Source organism: Corythoichthys intestinalis, chromosome 1, assembly GCF_030265065.1.
Source record: "Corythoichthys intestinalis isolate RoL2023-P3 chromosome 1, ASM3026506v1, whole genome shotgun sequence".
NCBI lineage: Eukaryota > Metazoa > Chordata > Actinopteri > Syngnathiformes > Syngnathidae > Corythoichthys > Corythoichthys intestinalis.
Genome location: NC_080395.1, coordinates 83,262,096 through 83,281,570, shown reverse-complemented (window position 1 = coordinate 83,281,570; position 19,475 = coordinate 83,262,096). Strand labels below are relative to the sequence as shown.

The window sequence follows — 19,475 nt, the reverse complement described above, 5'->3', positions numbered from 1 at the left end:
TCCGGTTCCTGACCTAGCTTGCTGCTAACTTGACTTTCCAGTAATGACTGTGCGGTGAACGAATCAAAAAATTAAAGGAAAGGACTTTGTCACATATTTGTTAACGTGGAGCCTATCAAATGCAGCTCAAAAAGACAAAAACACCACACAAATCTAGCGAGCATGGTTTAGTGTACTACTTTTCTCAACAGACTCGGGACTACCTATTACGACATACTATCAAATTTACAGTAATTTAAAACACGGGTAGCTACGAGGCAAGCAAAAGCTGAGTTGCGGTCGCGTGACGGCAATGAAGGGGGCAAAGAACTGTCACTATATGGAGGCTTCATGGCAGCGATATTTACCTCATATGTGCACAGAAAAAAATAATATTTAGTATGATCACCATAATACTGATTTGCAATGAATTGGTATATACATGTCCATTTTTTCCAAGTGTTTCATTTTTTGTTTTTGTGTCAGGTGTTGGTTGGTTTGAAAAATTATGTCAATCCGTCCATCATGTGCTACTCAAGCGCCCCAAAACAACGCACATGGACACGGGAGATGTCGCAATATGTCTACATTTTTCTTAACAGACTAATGAGAGTAAAAAGGCGATATCGTAAAGAGCAAACAATTATTTCTCGTCAGCATTTGACGATCTGAGATGCGGGGACTACAGGGGAGCTGACTGGATTATTTTATTTATTAATACCAGTGCAAAAATTCCATACGATCACCATAATACTGATTTGCAATGAAACGGTACATACATGTCCATTTTTTCCTAGTGTTTTATTTTTTTTTTTCGTGTCAGATGTTGGTTGGTTTGACAAATTATGTCAATCCGTCCATCATGCACTACTCAAGCGCCCCAAAACAACGCACGCGGACACGGGAAATATCGCAATATGTCTACATTTTTCTTAACAGACTAATGAGGGTAGAAAGGCGACATCGTAAAGAGCAAACAATCATTTCTCGTCAGCATTTGACGATCTGAGATGCAGGGACGACAGGGGAGCTGACCGGATTATTTTATTTATTAATACCAGTTGCAAAAATTCAATACGATCATCTTAATACTGATTTGCAATTAAACTGTCAAATATCAAAATGTAGTATTGTCTTTATTTCAGAGCAGCACATTCGACAACTAGCTATTTACACTTATAGTTTTAACAATAGTGAGTAAAAATAATAGTGATGAGCATAAAAACAAAAATACAACAGAGCGAGAGGTAAATATGATGTGTTGGTCGTTCCATATTTAGAAATTAAACTTTTGATTTATTTTTATTTTCGTGACAGCAAGCATGCTGCGTTGGCTGGTAGCAGGCTAGCAGCAGCATTGTATATGTGATCAAGAACATGCTAAAGAAAGTCCGTGCGCCCCCGACCCCAAACCCCCACTCCCCCCACAAAAGGAAAATGTTTAACCGTGACCTAAATCGAAATGCAAGCACGAGCCATGACTTTGAGCCCATAGAACTAGGACAGACGACGCGGAAGTTCTCCCTCGCTTTTGCAGCAGCGGGAGGGAGACAAAGCTGTCTGTGAAAGCAGAATGATATCGCCTGTCACTCATTACTGAAACTACGATGAGCGGTCAATGAGGAGCCTGTATGCAAGAGAGAGGGAGGGACCAAGAATGTCACTTCCCGTTCAGTTATACTGCGAAGCGGTCTTTGGTGATTCGTTCGGCAACGTCATTTCCCCTTCACTAACCAAACGATTCATTTGGACGGGGAGGGAGATGAGGGGGGCGAACGATTCGTTGAACGATTTGTTTGAACGAATCTTTTTACTGAACGATCTGGAATGGATTCGTTTACTCAAGTGAATGACAGATCCCGTCACTACCCTGAAAACAACGGCAGCAGGCACCACAATAACAATAGCCTGTTTTACTCTGATGAGAACTGTTCTGACTACCTATAAGGGTGCTCACAACGGCCTGGGGATGGAGGCAAGACAAAGCATCTAAGCCCGTGAAGGTGGACAATATGGACATTTGCATGCTAGTGCTGCTGATTTCCACACCATGAAAGACTGAAATTGCTGGACAGAGGCTCGAACATGATTTTGTTTTAACAAAAGGCAGAACCTCTGTGAACTTTTCAAATGTAAAGTGCGTTATAAATAAAATGTATTATTATTAGGGCCCGAGCACTAAGCGTGCGAAGGCCCTATTGTTTTGCAGAGGTTTTTTTTTTTTTTTTTTTTTTTTTTTTTTTTTTATGGCAAATGAAAACGGCCAATTTGGAGGCCTGAACATGCACAAAAAGTCACCAAAATTTGCACATACGTGCGGAAAATTGTAAATTTCGATAATTTTGCAACGTTGCAAAAAAATGTAACAAAATGGCTCAGTGGCGCCCCCTTGAACTTTTAAAATTGGCCTATAACATTAGGGTCTGTCAGCGTAGAGCGATGAAATTTGGGGACTTTTTACCTTGTCCAAAACCGCTCCCCAAAAATATTTTTACCCATATTCCAAACCCAACAGGAAATCGGTTATTTTGGATCGAATATGAAATTCATATCGATTTACCGGGTGCACATTTGAGACCTTTTCGCCGAGGGAGTTTGTTAGATCATCTTCAAAATTGGTGCGATTGTTCAGGAGACATATGAAATCTTAAGTTTTTAAAATGGTGCGTTTTCATTCACGGGTCTGACCTGGGCGTGGTGCCAAAGTCGGCCATTTTTTCAGCAAAATGACAAATTCAGTAAATGACTAATAGTTCCTTGACACAACGTTCAATCTTTTTCATATGTGGCATGTATGTGTAGTATCCCACCCTTAACACGAGTGCATTGAAATATTACCCATTAGGCCTAGCGCCTCCTAGTGAGAACAGGAAATGCCTTTTTTTACGAGACAGGTTCCTCCTCCAAGGGAAAAAAAATCTGTTGACCTCAAACCTGCATCAGGGGAGCCTTAAGACCCGTGTTCAGGTGCCTGATGAAAAATATTGAGGTTTCGTTGAAGCGGAGGGGACCAAACAGGAAAGTGAAAATGACCGTCAAAAATGTGTCTCACAAAAAACTTTGAACAGTCATAACTCAGCAGATATACAACATATCTGCGCCAAACTTCCCGTGCTTGTTGAGAGTCATACCTTGAAGGGCCTTGTAAGGGTCATTTGCATCAACTCTACAGTGCCAACTAGTGGCAACAGAAAGGAGTTTTAAAACAGGCCTTTCCTATTGGGTTTTTTCAACGTAGAGCAATGAAATTTGGGGAGTCCATACTCTATGCAAAACTGTTCCAAAAAGTCTCTTGCACCCATTTTCCAAATCCAACAGAAAATCGGGTATTTTGGATCGAATGTGAAAATTTTATCCATTTGTAGTATAGTTTACATTTGGAGGCCTGAATATGCACGAAAACTCACCAAATTTTGCACATACATGCGGCTTCGCGTGGATTTCGATAATCTTGCGACGTTACAAAAAAAATGTAACAAAATGGCTCAGTGGCGCCCCCTTGAATTTTTCAAAAAGGCGTTTCCTATTAGGTTTTTTTTTAATCGTAGAGCAATGAAATTTGGGGAGTCGATACCTTGTGCAAAACTGCTCCAAAAAGTCTCTTGAACCCATATTCCAAACCCAACAGGAAATCGGGTATTTTGGATCGAATATGAAATTTTTATCAATTAACAGGGTGCACGTTTGAGACTTTATCACAGACGGAGTTAGTTGGATCATCTTCAAAATTGGTTAGACTATTCAGGAGACATAGGAGATCTAAAATTTTCAAAATGGTGCGTTTTCATCCATGGGTCTGACCTGGGCTTTGTGCCAAAGTCGGCCATTTTTTCGGCAAAATGACAAATTCAGTAAAAGACTAATAGCTGCTTGACACAACGTTCAATCTTTTTCATATCTGGCATGTATGTGCGGGATCCCACCCTTAACACGAGTGCATTGAAACATTACCCATTAGGCCTAGCGCCCCCTAGTGGGAACAGGAAATGCCTTTTTTTTACTAAACAGGCTCCTCCTCCAAGTAAAAAAATATATTCACCTGAAACCTGCATCAGGGGAGCCATAAGACATGTGTTCAGGTGCCTGATGAAAAATACTGAGGTTTGGTTGAAGCAGAAGAGTCCAACAGGAGAAGTGAAAATGACTGAAGCCATTTCGTCTCACCACAAGTTTTGAACAGTCATAACTTCTACAACATATCTGCGCCAAACATCTCGTGATTGTTGAGTCATACTCTGAAGGGTCCTGTAGGGGTCATTTGCCACAGCGCCAACTAGTGGCAATAGAAAGTCACTCATTTTTCTAATATATGTCCAGTTCTTTTCAGGTTGGTCATTGTAGTTTCAAGCCCTTTTGAAATACTTATTTTACGGCCCATGTCCACATGTCTCTTTCTGTTGCAGTGACGACCCTTTATTTGCTCCTTTTTTGTAGTACTCTCTCCAATAGGGGTTTTTATCTCTTAGGTGTGTGAATGTAAAGAGGCGACTTTCGAGCATGTTAGGTTCTAATGAGATGATTAGAGAGGACGATCTGCCACCACCCTGACCTGCACACTGTCCGAGTTGCGTGAGGTCCGAGTTGCGCTAGATTGCGTGGGCCTGTTCAGTCCTGCTTGCAGGCCTAGTTATTATTATTATTACTTGTTGCCTAAATGAGAACAACAATCCAACCAGGAACAGAATGTGTGTTACATGGTGAGTGTAAAATCTTATCCATATATTTCACTCACATAAGACACTAACTTAGGGGTTGGGACTCACTGTGAGACAATGCCATTAACATACCGAATTTGCACCTGGTACGAGAGCTGCACTGCCACAGACATGGAGGGGCTTCAGAGGACAGTCAAAGGAGCACAGGAGATCTTTGGCTGTCCTCTCCCCTCCCTGATGGACATCTACTCCTCCTGGTGCCTCAGCAGAGCTCTAAACATCCTCAAGGACAGCTCACATCCGGGTTTCCAGCTGTTTGAACTGCTCCCCTCCAGGAGACACCATAGGAGTTTAAAAGCAAGACCAAACAGACTGAGGAAGAGTTTCATTGCAAAAGCCATCTCCACCCTCCATATGTAATACATCAACCAATGTCCAAAATTCATTTACATGCAGTATTCTATGCGCAATACTTACACACATACAATATTCAACGACTTCATTGTCAAACTGCTGCTACTTAACTTCTATTCACACATATTCTATGTGCAATACTTACTGATGCGCAATATTAACATGCAATATTCAATACCATCAATGTCAAACTGCTGCTACTTCACTTTGATTATCTGCACTGCCTGAACATAGGACAATCTCATACACATTTTTTATTCATTTACATTTTATACTTGCAAGTCACTTTTGAGATTTTAACTTATCCTGCACTGTAAAGGGAGATGCTCCAAAATTTCATTCAACTGTATAATGACAATAAAGGGCTATTCTATTCAAGTTAAAGGAAAACCGTGTCACAGCTTTGTCATTAAACATCCTTTTAAAATGTGAATTGAAATTTCTCTTATAAATCACTATCAATTTGATCAATAACATATTTTATAATGACTGCAATGTAGTAAAAAAAGTACTTAAGATATAAGTTACCTATGTGATTTTTTTTTCTTTTTTTTTTTTTTCCTGTAACCTGCCAAATACATGCCACTCTTGCGGATACATACCAGCAGTCCCCTGTTTTGGCGGTACTCTTCCACCACAAGCTCTATGTTCTCCACTAGGCCAAACTCACATAACCACTGGACACAGAACAGTTCCTTGAGATGGCCTCCTTCCATGCAAAGATTGACTTGCAACAAATCAATGTCCATGATCTGTTAGGAATATCACAGACAGTATTAGAATGTTTGAGCAACTAACAATGACACTCATTTATTTTCTATGCCGTTTATCCTGTTCAAGGTGTGAAGCTGGAGCATATCCCAGCAATAATAACAATATCAGTAATAATAATGCAGTTTTTTTGTGTTTTGGGTTTCCAGTACTTTGTATTCTATTAATTTCTTACTGCAAAATGTTCTGCTTTGTATATTAACCCTTACGAGTCCTATGATCAAGCCTGCATGATCAATCCTGTGGTGTCTTTAAAGCATCGTGGAAAATGTGCGAAGCACTTTGATTAGACATAGAGCAGCATTAATGTCTCAGCAAAATATAATTTCTTCCTAGAAGTTTTTTTTAATGAGTCAAGACTGTCCTCTGGTGGTTGGCAGATTACACTCCAGGTGTAATTTGACAAAATGAAGCACGAAATCGTAGTCCTCACACCCTGAAAGGAATGTAGGCGGAATATAGGCTCTTCTTGCGGAACGTAAATACGGTGCACCATTTTACTACACAACCTTGCAGCATAAACAAAATAGGGACTTCAGTTGCAAAAAAGTTATTATTATTATATTGAGCTGCAAATTAGTTTAAAATCTTGTATATTATAGATTACCGTAATTTCCCGAATATACCGCGTACTTTTTTCCCCAAAATCAAATAAAATTATGGTGCGCATTATAAACGGGTACATGGATGGAGACAGAAATATATATATATATATAAACAATTTTTTTATTCACACGGCCATGTTGTGTTGAAGAAACGTATGCGGCGATCCGTTGCCGACCATTACCGTACGTGACGTCACCATTTTGTTTCGGTAATACTTCACTATGATCGGCCGAAAGATTTCGTCTGTGTTAAATTCTGCTTTTTTCACTCTTCATAAAGCACAGAATTTAGTTTCTTGAACTCAGTTGAGTCAACGTTTATTGCAGCTCCGCAACTTGGACCATAACAAATGTAACAACACAGACTTCCTGTGTCTGTCAACTATATCTGTCCCTCGGAAAACTCTAACCCATATAACAATAGTTCCTATTTTTACTGTCGTGTCGACAGCGATGAGCTCTCTCGGATTTCCGACTTACGTTCTCACTTTCATTTTACCGTATCAATCCATGGAGGAAACATTTATTCATCATGCAAGTTATACAGCAGCCTTTAAAAGAAAAGTCACATCTGTTTTGTTTTCTCCTGGATTCTGGTAAGTTCAAGAAGTTATCAGATCATATTATTACCGTACATATGGTCAGTTTACGGTAATGTTTTGAACTACCAAAGTGCTATGCTTGTGCTGTGTTTCACCAGTCAGTAAAATGATATTTCTGTATCTATACACGAGCTCTGTTTTCTTGTATTCTTCTATTTAGTGGTGCTAAAATTAGGGTGCGCATTATACACGGGTACAATAATTTTCCCTAGATTTTACAAGTAAATTTGGGGTGCGCGTTATACACGGATGCGCCTTATATTCGGGAAATTATGGTAGTTACTAACATTCAAATAAAGCATACAAAACCAACATGTCATTTAATAAGGGTTCCTTTTAGGTTTCTGCCTAGACATCTAAATACTTGACATCAAAACTCCTTCATTTACTGCGCCCCGCCTGCCTGGAAGGAGTTGTGTGACTCAGCTTCATTTATTAGAAGTCGGTGGGAGTGAAAGCCAGATTTACATTTGAAAAGTACGAAAGCTGGACCGCATACTAACCAGAAGGATTGTCTCAGGCTGATTTGTTCGAGGATCTAAGGTAATTATTATAGTTTTCGTACCATGCATGCATTTTGAAACGTTGAGGAAAAAAACAATGGGAGGAATTAGCAGCCACAGCGTTGGCATTGTACCTCGCAATATTTTATTTTTTTTTGCTTTAAACCAAGAATCGAGACCGTTTTACATCCATATCTATAAAGACGAAGAGAATTTTCAATGGAAAAAGCTTTCTTTACACATGGAGGGGGATAATTTTCGTAAATGACTAATTCGTAATATTTACGCAAAATAAATGCTACCTGCACGATTTTTTGCTTTTCACGTAGGAATCGGGAATGTTTTACGTCCATATCTATTAAGAATTCAGGGATTTAAGCATTTATTCACAAAAAATTCAATGTGAAAAGCCCTTTGTTGTTGACTTGTGGTAAGGCGGTGCCACAGTGAACTTAAATATGGCGAACGTGCGGCTCATCTTTAAGTAAAATATATGCTTGTCTTTTGCTTTTAACCAAGCCTCGAGACTTATGTATGTATCTATAAAGAATTCAGGGATTTATGCATTTGTTCTCAAGAATTTCAATGTAAAAAGCTCTTTGTTGTAGTAAGGCGGCGCCACAGTGAACTTAGACAAGCCGCACATTCGACATATTTACGCAAAATAAATGTTACCTGCACTGTTTTTTTTTTTTTTGCTTAATTCAGGGATTTAAGCATTTATTCTCAAGAATTTCAACGTAAAAAGCTCTTTCTTGTAGTAAGGCGGTGCCACAGTGAACTTAAAGTGCATGTGACACGAAAAAGCATGTTTATTTCATAATACACGTAGTATCTTATGCTCCTGAATGATATGGACCGCTTGGATTTGTGTGGAAGCGATCGCTATATTTATTTAGTTTTTTAAATCCCGCGTCATGAAAATGACTGACTTCCGGCTTCGGTCTTGCATTGAGGAGGAGGGCGCTGTGACGTGTACGGTAGAAGGCGTCCTCTTCACTATACAGTTGTGTATGAGGACGAAGGATTCAGCTGATTTTGCGGATTAATACGTTTATATTTCGTATCACGCAAGCCAAACGGCTGCAGAAAAATAATTCTGTATGAGGGAGAGGAGTATGCGCCTTTTTGGAGTTTCAAAAGGTTCCCATTCACCGTGGATATTGGCCTAAACAAGCCCAACTACTGTGGGACCATTGGACTTACAAGGAAGTGAGTAAACATCTTGTTTAGTATTATGACAAATATTAATACAGTTATTACAAAGTAAACACGACAAACTTTCTTTAAATAAAAGACTACTTACGTTTGATCATTGATAGGCATGTAAAACGCTCTCCTCATGCACATTAGCAGGACGTTAGCTGCTCAACAACTGCAGCAACCCTCCTCTGGGGAACGAACTGTAAATTGCTCTCCGCCGGGCGGTTTGCCGATCCGCGAAGACAATCGGCAAGCCAGCCGTCATGTCAAATAATCCAAGCTAGTTATGTGTGATTTTTCGCATGGAAGACTTTGAAACATCACTCGGTTCGGGTTAGCATGTCGGCTAGCTTTCACGCCTTTTGGTTTGTTTATATTCTCCGAAGCCAGGGAAGGGAAATGACATATGTCCGATTTAGGTGTCATAAAATATCGTTCGGGAGGTGCGACAGTAAAGGTGAAGTCGACAGTTTTGACCATTATGGAGTAATTTTGCCATGTCGTCCTGAATAAATGCGTTTTTATGATTTCATATTCCATTTAGCACAAGACTGTTATTTGTCATGACGATGCCATTTATTTAGCAGTTGGGGAAAATGCTTGGATAAAAAGAAAATGCTGTAAAAATATTGAAGTAAAGAGACAGAAACAATGACATTTTGCAGCTCTCTTCGTCGCGTTTTCCTCGTTGTGAATAGTTCCCCCTCAATGGGCTGAATAGTACAACCGATGAGCCCAGTCTACCGCTGACGTCATCCACCTGTTGGGGACGATAAAGCCCTATAATGGTAGGCGTGGCCAGCCGGCAGATTAAAAGACTAATTTCTCGTCATCTGCGCTTTGCTAAATTGTTGTATATAGTAGAATTGTCTCAAAATATGATTCTAATTCACATAATAATGGCATTTAAGACTTTTTTTCTCATGTCGTGTGCTCTTTAAAGACAAGCCGCACATTCAACATATTTACGCAAAATAAATGTTACCTGCACTTTTTTTTTTTTTTGCTTAATTCAGGGATTTAAGCATTCATTCACAAGAATTTTCAATCGAAAAACCTCATTGTTTTGCTATAGGGGCCATGTTGGAAACAATCAGCTTTTACGTGTTTTATTTTATGTAATATTTCAATCGAATAACGTTCAGTGAAACACCATGGTCCTACACCGACCCCTACGCCAACGGCAACAAGCAGATCTTTGTCTACTTTGACCCCGTGCACCTTCGGAAGGTCATCTAAAGTAGCTTCCACAACAACTGCTGTATGGTGCCGCCCAGGTGTCCTGGGGCTGAAGTAAGTGGTCAACCTTATTCACTTCATAAAAAAGATTAATCAAAACACCTATCTTTCCAAAACAAACCTGTTTATTAGGAGCTGAGAGGATGAGGACGGCCCGACTCTCAAGCCGGAAGGTGCTGGCCAGGTGGGAGAACTACAAGTCTGTCAAGGCCGGCTACAAATTGACCCAGAAGGTGCTGGCGCGCTCTTTGATCGAAAAGCAGAGCGTCTGGCTTATTATGGCGGTCGTCATCCTCAAGACAGTCACACAGGCAAGGAGGATCACAGGGACACACAGGGTCGACATCCTGGAGATGTTTCAAGGGACAAGGGGGACCTGGAGACAGGCCGGATGGTCCTTAAGCGGCCATCTCTCCCCATAGCCCACATGGCGTCCTTCGGAATGTCGCTGTAGGACTCCCTGATGTGCAGGAAGCCCAAGAGCACCTGCTGGAGTTCCTGGCGGTCCCTCTTCAACTGTTTTGGTGCGAACTTCTCCAAGGATGTTAATTCAGAAGTGAGGAAGAACAAGGCCTTGGAGTGGCAGGCCAGCAGGAAAAGGAGCAGAGTCGAGGAGGGCGGAAAGGAGATGGCGAGGAACAGGGACTTGCACAAGTCGAGGAAGCTGACCAGAAAACGCAAGGCATAGAAAAAGGCAATGTGATTGTTGAAAGACGAGGATCACATCCCGGTGACACCATATTGATTATTTGCACTGCCGAAATTATAGGACTATTTCATACGCATTTTAGATTTATGTTTATTTAGATTTCATACATGCACGTCACTTTTGAGATTTTAACTTATACTGCACTGTAAAGGGATGCTCCACAATTTCATTGTATAACTGTATAATGATAACAAAGGGCTATTCTAGTCAATAATAAGTTGTGATTGTATATAGAATTTACGAATAATCCATTTACATATTATTTATAATTGATTCTGCATGTTCTCCTCAAGTATTAAGTTTCTGATGTTAAATTGAGTGATTTATTAGCTGTTGAAAACTTGCAGTAATTTTTTTTTTTTTGTTATACTTATATATAAAAAAATAATCGGGATTTAATAAGGGAACGACTTTGAATTATTTATGCCGCTGCTCATGGAGACCCATATATGGCTAAGGTAGGTGACTGTTTTGGTTATAGGTAGGTAGCATCCTTGGTTTTGAAAATATTTGAATTTGTTTTTAAAAATACGCCCCCTATGGATCGGCCCGTTTCCCATGTCATGTCAAGTAGTATGAAGTCTTTGGTTTCTGTTTTAAAAAAAAAAAAAAAAAAAAAAAACAGCTTTAATATCGTGCACATCCCCAAATGTTCATGACATTTGGCAACTTTAAATGTGTGTATACATAAATTTTAGCAAGAACCACAGAGATTTACACATATGATGTCCTTTTGCAAGCTGAACTAAATGATGTCGTGGCCAATTTAATTTGACACATTTAAAATATAATTTTCTGTCATTCTATTATTGTGAGTGTACAACTGTGTCTTTTGAAGTCTTCGGAAAACAAAATGTTTCGGTTGCAACCTACACTCAGGTCTTGTTTTAGAAAGGCCTCTTCAAATGGCTTTCTCCGGATCTTCCCCAATCCAAGTGCGCATGCAATGGTCTGATTAAAACAAAATCAAATGTGAATTCACATCCCTACAAAGACAGCATTTACAACCTGAAACATGAACATAAAAGTACACTCATTTCACATCTCCAAAATTACTGGCATTGAAAAAAAGCTTGTCATTCTCATAGTCTCACTTGATGATTCTTAAAATGACTGAAATCCGTGTTTTTCATGGGGTAGGTTGGCTTGTAAAAGATTTGAACCAACAATCCCAACAGTTCCAGTCAATACTAATTTCTGCCTTTGGACATTTTGTCCAATGAACAGATTTGTCAGAGAAAATGTAATCATCTAACATCATTGTTTAAATATAATTTCAGGAAGGAATAGGCAATTGACAAGATCTACAATAAAATCCATACACGCAAGTGATTCATGATCATTTAACAAGTTAAAAAAAGGAAAAACAGGGTAAAAGAAAAAAAAAAAAAATAACCTTGACAATGGTCAATAGAAGGGAGGGCATATAACTGATTTAAGCAACATAAAAACTAACATTCAACTAACACTCTGTCCAAAGAGACGAATTAATGAGATTTCAAAAGCTAGTAATGTATTAGGGGAACAATAGTTTTGAATCATGTTGTTTTGATTTCTTTAAATCTTGTGCATGCATTGTCAACTTCTCATGTTTTGTTTCTTGTATTCCTTGTCGTTGCAGACAGCATAGCTTTCCTTTTTTTCTCCCGATTTGAATAGGTTGTCGGGGAAGGAGCAAAAAAAGGGAAGTGCAGGCTTCACTGTTCACAGCCTTTCTCCAGTTACAGTGGGGCAAATAAGTATTTAGTCAACAACTACTTGTGCAAGTTCTCCCACTCGAAAATATTAGAGAGGCCTGTAATTGTCAACATGGGTGAAACCTCAACCATGAGAGACAGAATGTGGGAATAAAACCAAAAAATCACATTTTTTTTATTTTTAAAGAATTTATTTGCAAATCATGGTGGAAAATAAGTATTTGGTCAATACCAAAAGTTCATCTCAATACTTTGTTATGTACCCTTTGTTGTCAATAACGGAGGCCAAACGTTTTCTGTAACTCTTCACAAGTTTTTCACACACTGTTGCTGGTATTTTGGCCCATTCCTCCATGCAGATCTCCTCTAGAGCAGTGATGTTTTGGGGCTGTCATTGGGCAAAACGGACTTTCAACTCCCTCCACAGATTTTCTACAGGGTTGAGATCTGGAGACTGGCTAGGCCACTCCAGGACTTTGAAATGCTTCTTACGAAGCCACTCCTTTGCTGCCCTAGCTGTGTGTTTGGGATCATTGTCATGCTGAAAGACCCAGCCATGTCTCATCTTCAATGCCCTTGCTGATGGAAGGAGATTTTCACCCAAAATCTCTCGATACATTCCATTCATTATTTCATTTACACAGATCAGTCGTCCCTTTGCAGAAAAACAGCCCCAAAGCATGGTGTTCCTGTATGGTGTTCTTCGGATCCAATTCAGTATTCTTTCTCCCCCAAACACCAGAACATGTGTTTCTACCAAAAAGTTATATTTTGGCTTCATCTAACCATAACACATTCTCCCAGTCCTCTTCTGGATCATCCAAATGCTCTCTCGCGAACCGCAGACGGGCCTGGACGTGTACTGGTTTCAGCAGGGGGACACGTCTGGCAGTGCAGGAATTGAGTCCCTGGCGGCGCATTGTGTTACTGATAGTAGCCTTTGTTACTGTGGTCCCAGCTCGCTGTAGGTCATTCACTAGGTCCCCCCGTGTGGTTCTGGGATTTTTGCTCACAGTTCTTGTTATCATTTTGACCCCACGGGGTGAGATCTTGCATGGAGCCCCAGATCGAGGGAGATTATCAGTGGTCTTGTATGTCTTCCATTTTCTAATAATTGCTCCCACAGTTCTTTACACCAAGCGTTTTACCTTTTGCAGATTCAGTTTTCCCAGCCTGGTGCAGGTCTACAATTTTGTCTCTGGTGTCCTTCGACAGCTCTTTGGTCTTGGCCATAGTGGAGTTTGGAGTGTGACTGACTGAGGTTGTTGACAGGTGACTTTTATACCGATAATGAGGTAAAACAGGTGCCATTAATACAGGTAACAAGTGGAGCCTCGTTAGACCTCGTTAGAAGAAGTTAGACCTCTTTGACAGCCAGAAATCTTGCTTGTTTGTGGGTGACCAAATACTTTTTTTCCACTGTAATTTGGGGGTTAACATTCTTTAAAAATCAGACAATGTGATTTTCTGTTTTTTTTTTCACATTCTGTCTCTCATGGTTGAGGTTTCACCCATGTTGACAATTACAGGCCTCTCTAATATTTTCAAGTGGGAGAACTTGCACAAGTATAGGTTGACTAAATACTTATTCGCCCCACTGTAACTGGAGAAAGGCTGTGAACAGTGAAGCCTGCACTTCCCTTTTTTTGCTCCTTCCCCAACAACCTTTTCAAAGAATAGAAAAGGAGAAAAAAAGGAAAGCTATGTGTAATCAGTTAAACTTTGACAGGTGCTGCTTGTTTCAGCAGCAAGTTCATTGGGTAAACTCTCTGCACGTTATCGGTTGGAACAAAATCCAGCACCCTCTTGGCCCTTTCTGGAATCGGTTTGACACCTGTGGTCTAAGGGGGTTCAGCAAAGGGAAAGAAACGCAGAGATCTACTTTCATTCGCTGACTAAATCTAGGCAAGGTGGCTTTTTAGCATAAGCGGAGTTTAAGGGGGGGCAGCCCCCCCCCCGGTTGCCGAAAAGTGTCATTTCATGTAATTGACTTTCCTATATATATATATATATATATATATATATATATATATATATATATATATTTATATATACAGTGCCTTGCAAAAGTATTCGGCCCCCTTGAACCTTGCAACCTTTCGCCACATTTCAGGCTTCAAACATAAAGATATAAAATTTTAATTTTTTGTCAAGAATCAACAACAAGTGGGACACAATCGTGAAGTGGAACAAAATTTATTGGATAATTTAAACTTTTTTAACAAATAAAAAACTGAAAACTGGGGCGTGCAATATTATTCGGCCCCCTTGCGTTAATACTTTGTAGCGCCACCTTTTGCTCCAATTACAGCTGCAAGTCGCTTGGAGTATGTTTCTGTCAGTTTTGCACATCGAGAGACTGACATTCTTGCCCATTCTTCTTTGCAAAACAGCTCGAGCTCAGTGAGGTTGGATGGAGAGTGTTTGTGAACAGCAGTCTTCAGCTCTTTCCACAAATTCTCGATTGGATTCAGGTCTGGACTTTGACTTGGCCATTCTAACACCTGGATACGTTTATTTTTGAACCATTCCATTGTAGATTTGGCTTTATGTTTTGGATCATTGTCCTGTTGGAAGATAAATCTCCGTCCCAGTCTCAGGTCTTGTGCAGATACCAACAGGTTTTCTTCCAGAATGTTCCTGTATTTGGCTGCATCCATCGTCCCGTCAATTTTAAACATCTTCCCTGTCCCTGCTGAAGAAAAGCAGGCCCAAACCATGATGCTGCCACCACCATGTTTGACAGTGGGGATGGTGTGTTCAGGGTGATGAGCTGTGTTGCTTTTACGCCAAACATATCATTTTGCATTGTGGCCAAAAAGTTCAATTTTGGTTTCATCTGACCAGAGCACCTTCTTCCACATGTTTGGTGTGTCTCCCAGGTGGATGGTGGCAAACTTTAAACGAGACTTTTTATGGATATCTTTGAGAAATGGCTTTCTTCTTGCCACTCTTCCATAAAGGCCAGATTTGTGCAGTGTATGACTGATTGTTGTCCTGTGGACAGACTCTCCCACCTCAGCTGTAGATCTCTGCAGTTCATCCAGAGTGATCATGGGCCTCTTGGCTGCATCTCTGATCAGTTTTCTCCTTGTTTGAGAAGAAAGTTTGGAAGGACGGCCGGGTCTTGGTAGATTTGCAGTGGTCTGATGCTCCTTCCATTTCAATATGATGGCTTGCACAGTGCTCCTTGAGATGTTTAAAGCTTGGGAAATCTTTTTGTATCCAAATCCGGCTTTAAACTTCTCCACAACAGTATCTCGGACCTGCCTGGTGTGTTCCTTGGTTTTCATAATGCTCTTTGCACTTTAAACAGAACCCTGAGACTATCACAGAGCAGGTGCATTTATACGGAGACTTGATTACACACAGGTGGATTCTATTTATCATCATCGGTCATTTAGGACAACATTGGATCATTCAGAGATCCTCACTGAACTTCTGGAGTGAGTTTGCTGCACTGAAAGTAAAGGGGCCGAATAATATTGCACGCCCCACTTTTCAGTTTTTTATGTGTTAAAAAAGTTTAAATTATCCAATAAATGTTGTTCCACTTCACGATTGTGTCCCACCTGTTGTTGATTCTTGACAAAAAAATTAAATTTCATATATTTATGTTTGAAGCCTGAAATGTGGCGAAAGGTTGCAAGATTCAAGGGGGCCGAATACTTTGGAAGGCACTGTATATACATATACGTATACATATATATATATATGTATATATAAATTGTAAAGCAATAAAACAAACAATAAAAATGAATGAACAAAAAAGATGTTTTTATAATGGGTATTATTTCGAACAGATCATGTAATCACCTGATCTGTTAGAAAAATGATGACGGTGACGATGACGATGATGAGGACATGATGACGGTCATTTGCTTTGCATATTATTTTCAACAACAACAAGAATTAGGGGAGGGATATTTGATTTTTCTAATGATTTTTTTCTTTGTTTAAAAATATTTTATTGAAGCAACTTTTGGGGGGATTCAATGATTTAGACACAAATGTCACACAAAAAGGATTGCTAAAATCAAAGAAAATTTTTTAAATGAAAAATTAAGTGTTCAAATACAAATTTTTGAGTCTCAAAAATTTGTTCGCATTCAAAACCTTTTTTCTATGATTGAATTTTTCTTTTTTTTTTTTTGATTGAAGTGATTTTTCTTTTGAAAATATATTTTTTTGTTTGAAGCAACTTATTTTTTGATTGAATAATAAAGACACAAATGTGTTAGTCAAAATGTGGCCCAAACGCAAAACATTACTTCAATCAAAAAAAAAATTACAAAAAAAAAAAAAAAAAAAAAAAAAATCCAAAGAAAAATAGCTTTCAAATGTGTTTTTTTGAGTTTCAAATTTAACTTTTTTTTTCTTTTTTTTTTTTTGAAAAAATATATTTTGATTGAACCTTTTTTGATTGAAGCAACTTTTTTTGAGATCGAATAATGAAGACACAAATCTACCTCCATATGGCTCCACCCAGGTGATACAATTTTTGACTGGGGTAACTATATTGGCACGACACCGGCGGGCGTACCATATTCAATGGATGATGATCTTGGCGAAAAGTATAGCCTAAGCAGTCTGATTTGGAATTCCCCTCAAGAATGATGGGAAACAAAATAAAATGCTCATGTTCAACTTATTGTTATATATATTCTTGTAAGTTAATTTTATTGCTGACACTGCGTTTTGGGGTCATCAAGATGTTGTGCCCCCCCTGCCCCAAAAGTCAAACTCCGCCTATGCTTTTTAGACTAGGTTTTGGACTGATTTGCTCCCAATTTACAGGCTTACTCCATTTTTTTTAACTGCTAGTCCTCGATCTGATTGGAGGAACTGGTTTGCTCAGTGGAAGGTTTACTTGCACTTGGTATGAGGGAATTCAACAGACCAATGGGCACCACGGTCTCAATTATGACCTGTTTATAAAACATGCTGTCAAATTAGGAATTTTTAACGGGAATTTGCTAAATTATTCGCTTGCTTGCTTACATGTATCGATTTTGATTTTGAAAAAAATGCATTATTATCTAATTCCGAAAGTTTCGGTGAATCCTCATGGAAAACGTGTGGGGTTTGGTACCCTTATCAAGGATAAGAACCACTCCTCCAGTGGGAGGAAGGGGCGGTCTCAGTTGTCTGCTCTACCATTTGCTTCATATGGTTCCTGTGAACTCCCGGAACTCCTACAAAAGGCCCTGCCCGAGATCAGAACCTTAAAGTGTTCTTAGAGCAATGCAGTTCCTTTTTTGTGGAAACAAGACTTTCACAGTTCTAGCAACTAAACTGTCCTATGAACTGCTAAAGGTTCCTGCAGTGCAAAAGGGTCTTTAGTCCAGGAAGCTACCTTATTCAGCTCCGATCTTTGCAGAGGAGCATCAGCTCAATTCTGAAAAATTCTCACCCTACCTGGGAGAGTTCTGCAAGATCTGCGAAGCAAACTCATTCCTGCCATTTGCTATTACTCATGTATCCTGTTCTTCATAGATGAGTAAATGAGAGTAAACGTTACAATGTAGTCAATCAATTCATGCTTTACATTTTGGTCCAAATATGATGTTGTTTACGTGCATATTTGCTTTATATTGGGTTGTTGTCTAAGGGGAATGATGAGCGTAAAATGGTGCTCCCTTTTTTAATGTGTAACTGTCAGTTTAACTGTGGGCATCACATAACCTCCATTTACTAATACAACTTGCTTTGATAATATTTACACTGTGTTTTCGTGTAGGTAAAATATGTTTTGTAGACTTAGAACAAAAACTAGAAATGTAAATGTTTATAACTGTTGCTGCTTGAGTCGCCAATATTTGATTGAAATGTACTAAAAATGCACTTTGATGGTGGTTAATGAGCTAAAATTGATTTGGGGAAAAATGGTGGCTGAAGTTAGGATAATTGATGTTGTGTGTTGTGTGAAAATACTGCTTGTATTTAGGAGAGCCAACAATTGTGTTGGGAAGAATTGACTGTTTAAATTGACAATAGTGTGTACTGAATAAGGCAAATGAGACAAAGCGGACAGTATTTATATTAATGTTATGTTAAGTTTTCAAATGTGTGAATAAAGATTCCTGAAGAACACTGGCGAGCTGGCGTCATCATGTCCTACTGTTACTCATGTAACCTGTTCTTTATAGGATTCATACAATTGTGAATGGTGGCAAATTCTGGGGCCTCTGAGGCTACGGTCATACTATAGGTATTAATGTATGAATCAGATTTTTTCGTGTTTTTCTGACTTGAGTGAGGCGTTAACTTGACAGTCTGAACGTGACAAGACGCATAGAACTGGACCATTTCAAGTCCGATGTGGGTCCCTTTCGTATATGGTTCAAATCCGATCTGGGCCACATTTTTCCAGAATGTCACGGCGGTCTGTACTGTCAAGTCTCCCAAATCGGAATTCATGCAGCAATTACGTCTTTAAAGAGCGAGAGAGATGCTACAGTAGCGGTGCAGCTGTGTGTTATTAGCGCCTAGCTTGCATTGAACACGGCTTTTGGGGAAGGCTTGACAATAGTCGTAAAAAATAAAAATGGGTCGAGGATAAGCCTGAGAATGATTGGTTTTCTCTCTATTCTATATGAAAAATATTTCAACATTGCTTACACGGCCCAGAGTCGGGGAAAACTGCCCCTATGTGTGTGTGACTCACATGTACAGTGCGTGCATGCTATCGATCCATATAAACTTTGAATATAAGCCTAAACGGGGAGTATTTATGTTTGTTATTTGTGTCCTCTTTTTGAAAAGCAAAATATGATATCCCTGGAATGACGGATGACAGCCAGCATGTGTTTTGCAAATTGCAGTCATTTGTTTTGATGCTTCTGCGCATGCGGGTCTTCTTGCTCAGCGCGTGTCGGACTGCAAATTAGTGTGCATGCGTAGTACTTGAATGGTCTCAATGGGTTTGTGCATTAAGACCTGTAGTATGAACCTAGCCTCACACTTCTAGTTGCAAATTTAACCATTGAAAAACCCACATGAAGTCGGCGTCGTCCTTGTAGATGGTACAATTTGTGTTATTCTATTCATTCGAAATTGTTGGAAACACTTTTTTTTTTTTTAACTAAAACATTTGAA

The 19,475-nt window shown here is 39.4% G+C and overlaps 1 protein-coding gene across 4 annotated transcripts in view; it reads right to left on the bottom strand.

Moving 5' to 3' along the window:
• The window catches only part of LOC130921088 (adenylate kinase 7-like), a 167,248-nt gene that overhangs the window by 50,314 nt on the left and 97,459 nt on the right, over nucleotides 1–19,475 (bottom strand). For all 4 annotated transcript variants that reach the window (XM_057844733.1, XM_057844742.1, XM_057844751.1 and 1 more), the window contains 2 exons: nucleotides 11,554–11,631; nucleotides 5,651–5,800 (listed from right to left, as the gene is read on the bottom strand). In XM_057844733.1, the coding sequence (XP_057700716.1) occupies nucleotides 5,651–5,800; nucleotides 11,554–11,631 (228 nt within the window). The remainder of the gene's footprint in view (nucleotides 1–5,650; nucleotides 5,801–11,553; nucleotides 11,632–19,475) is intronic.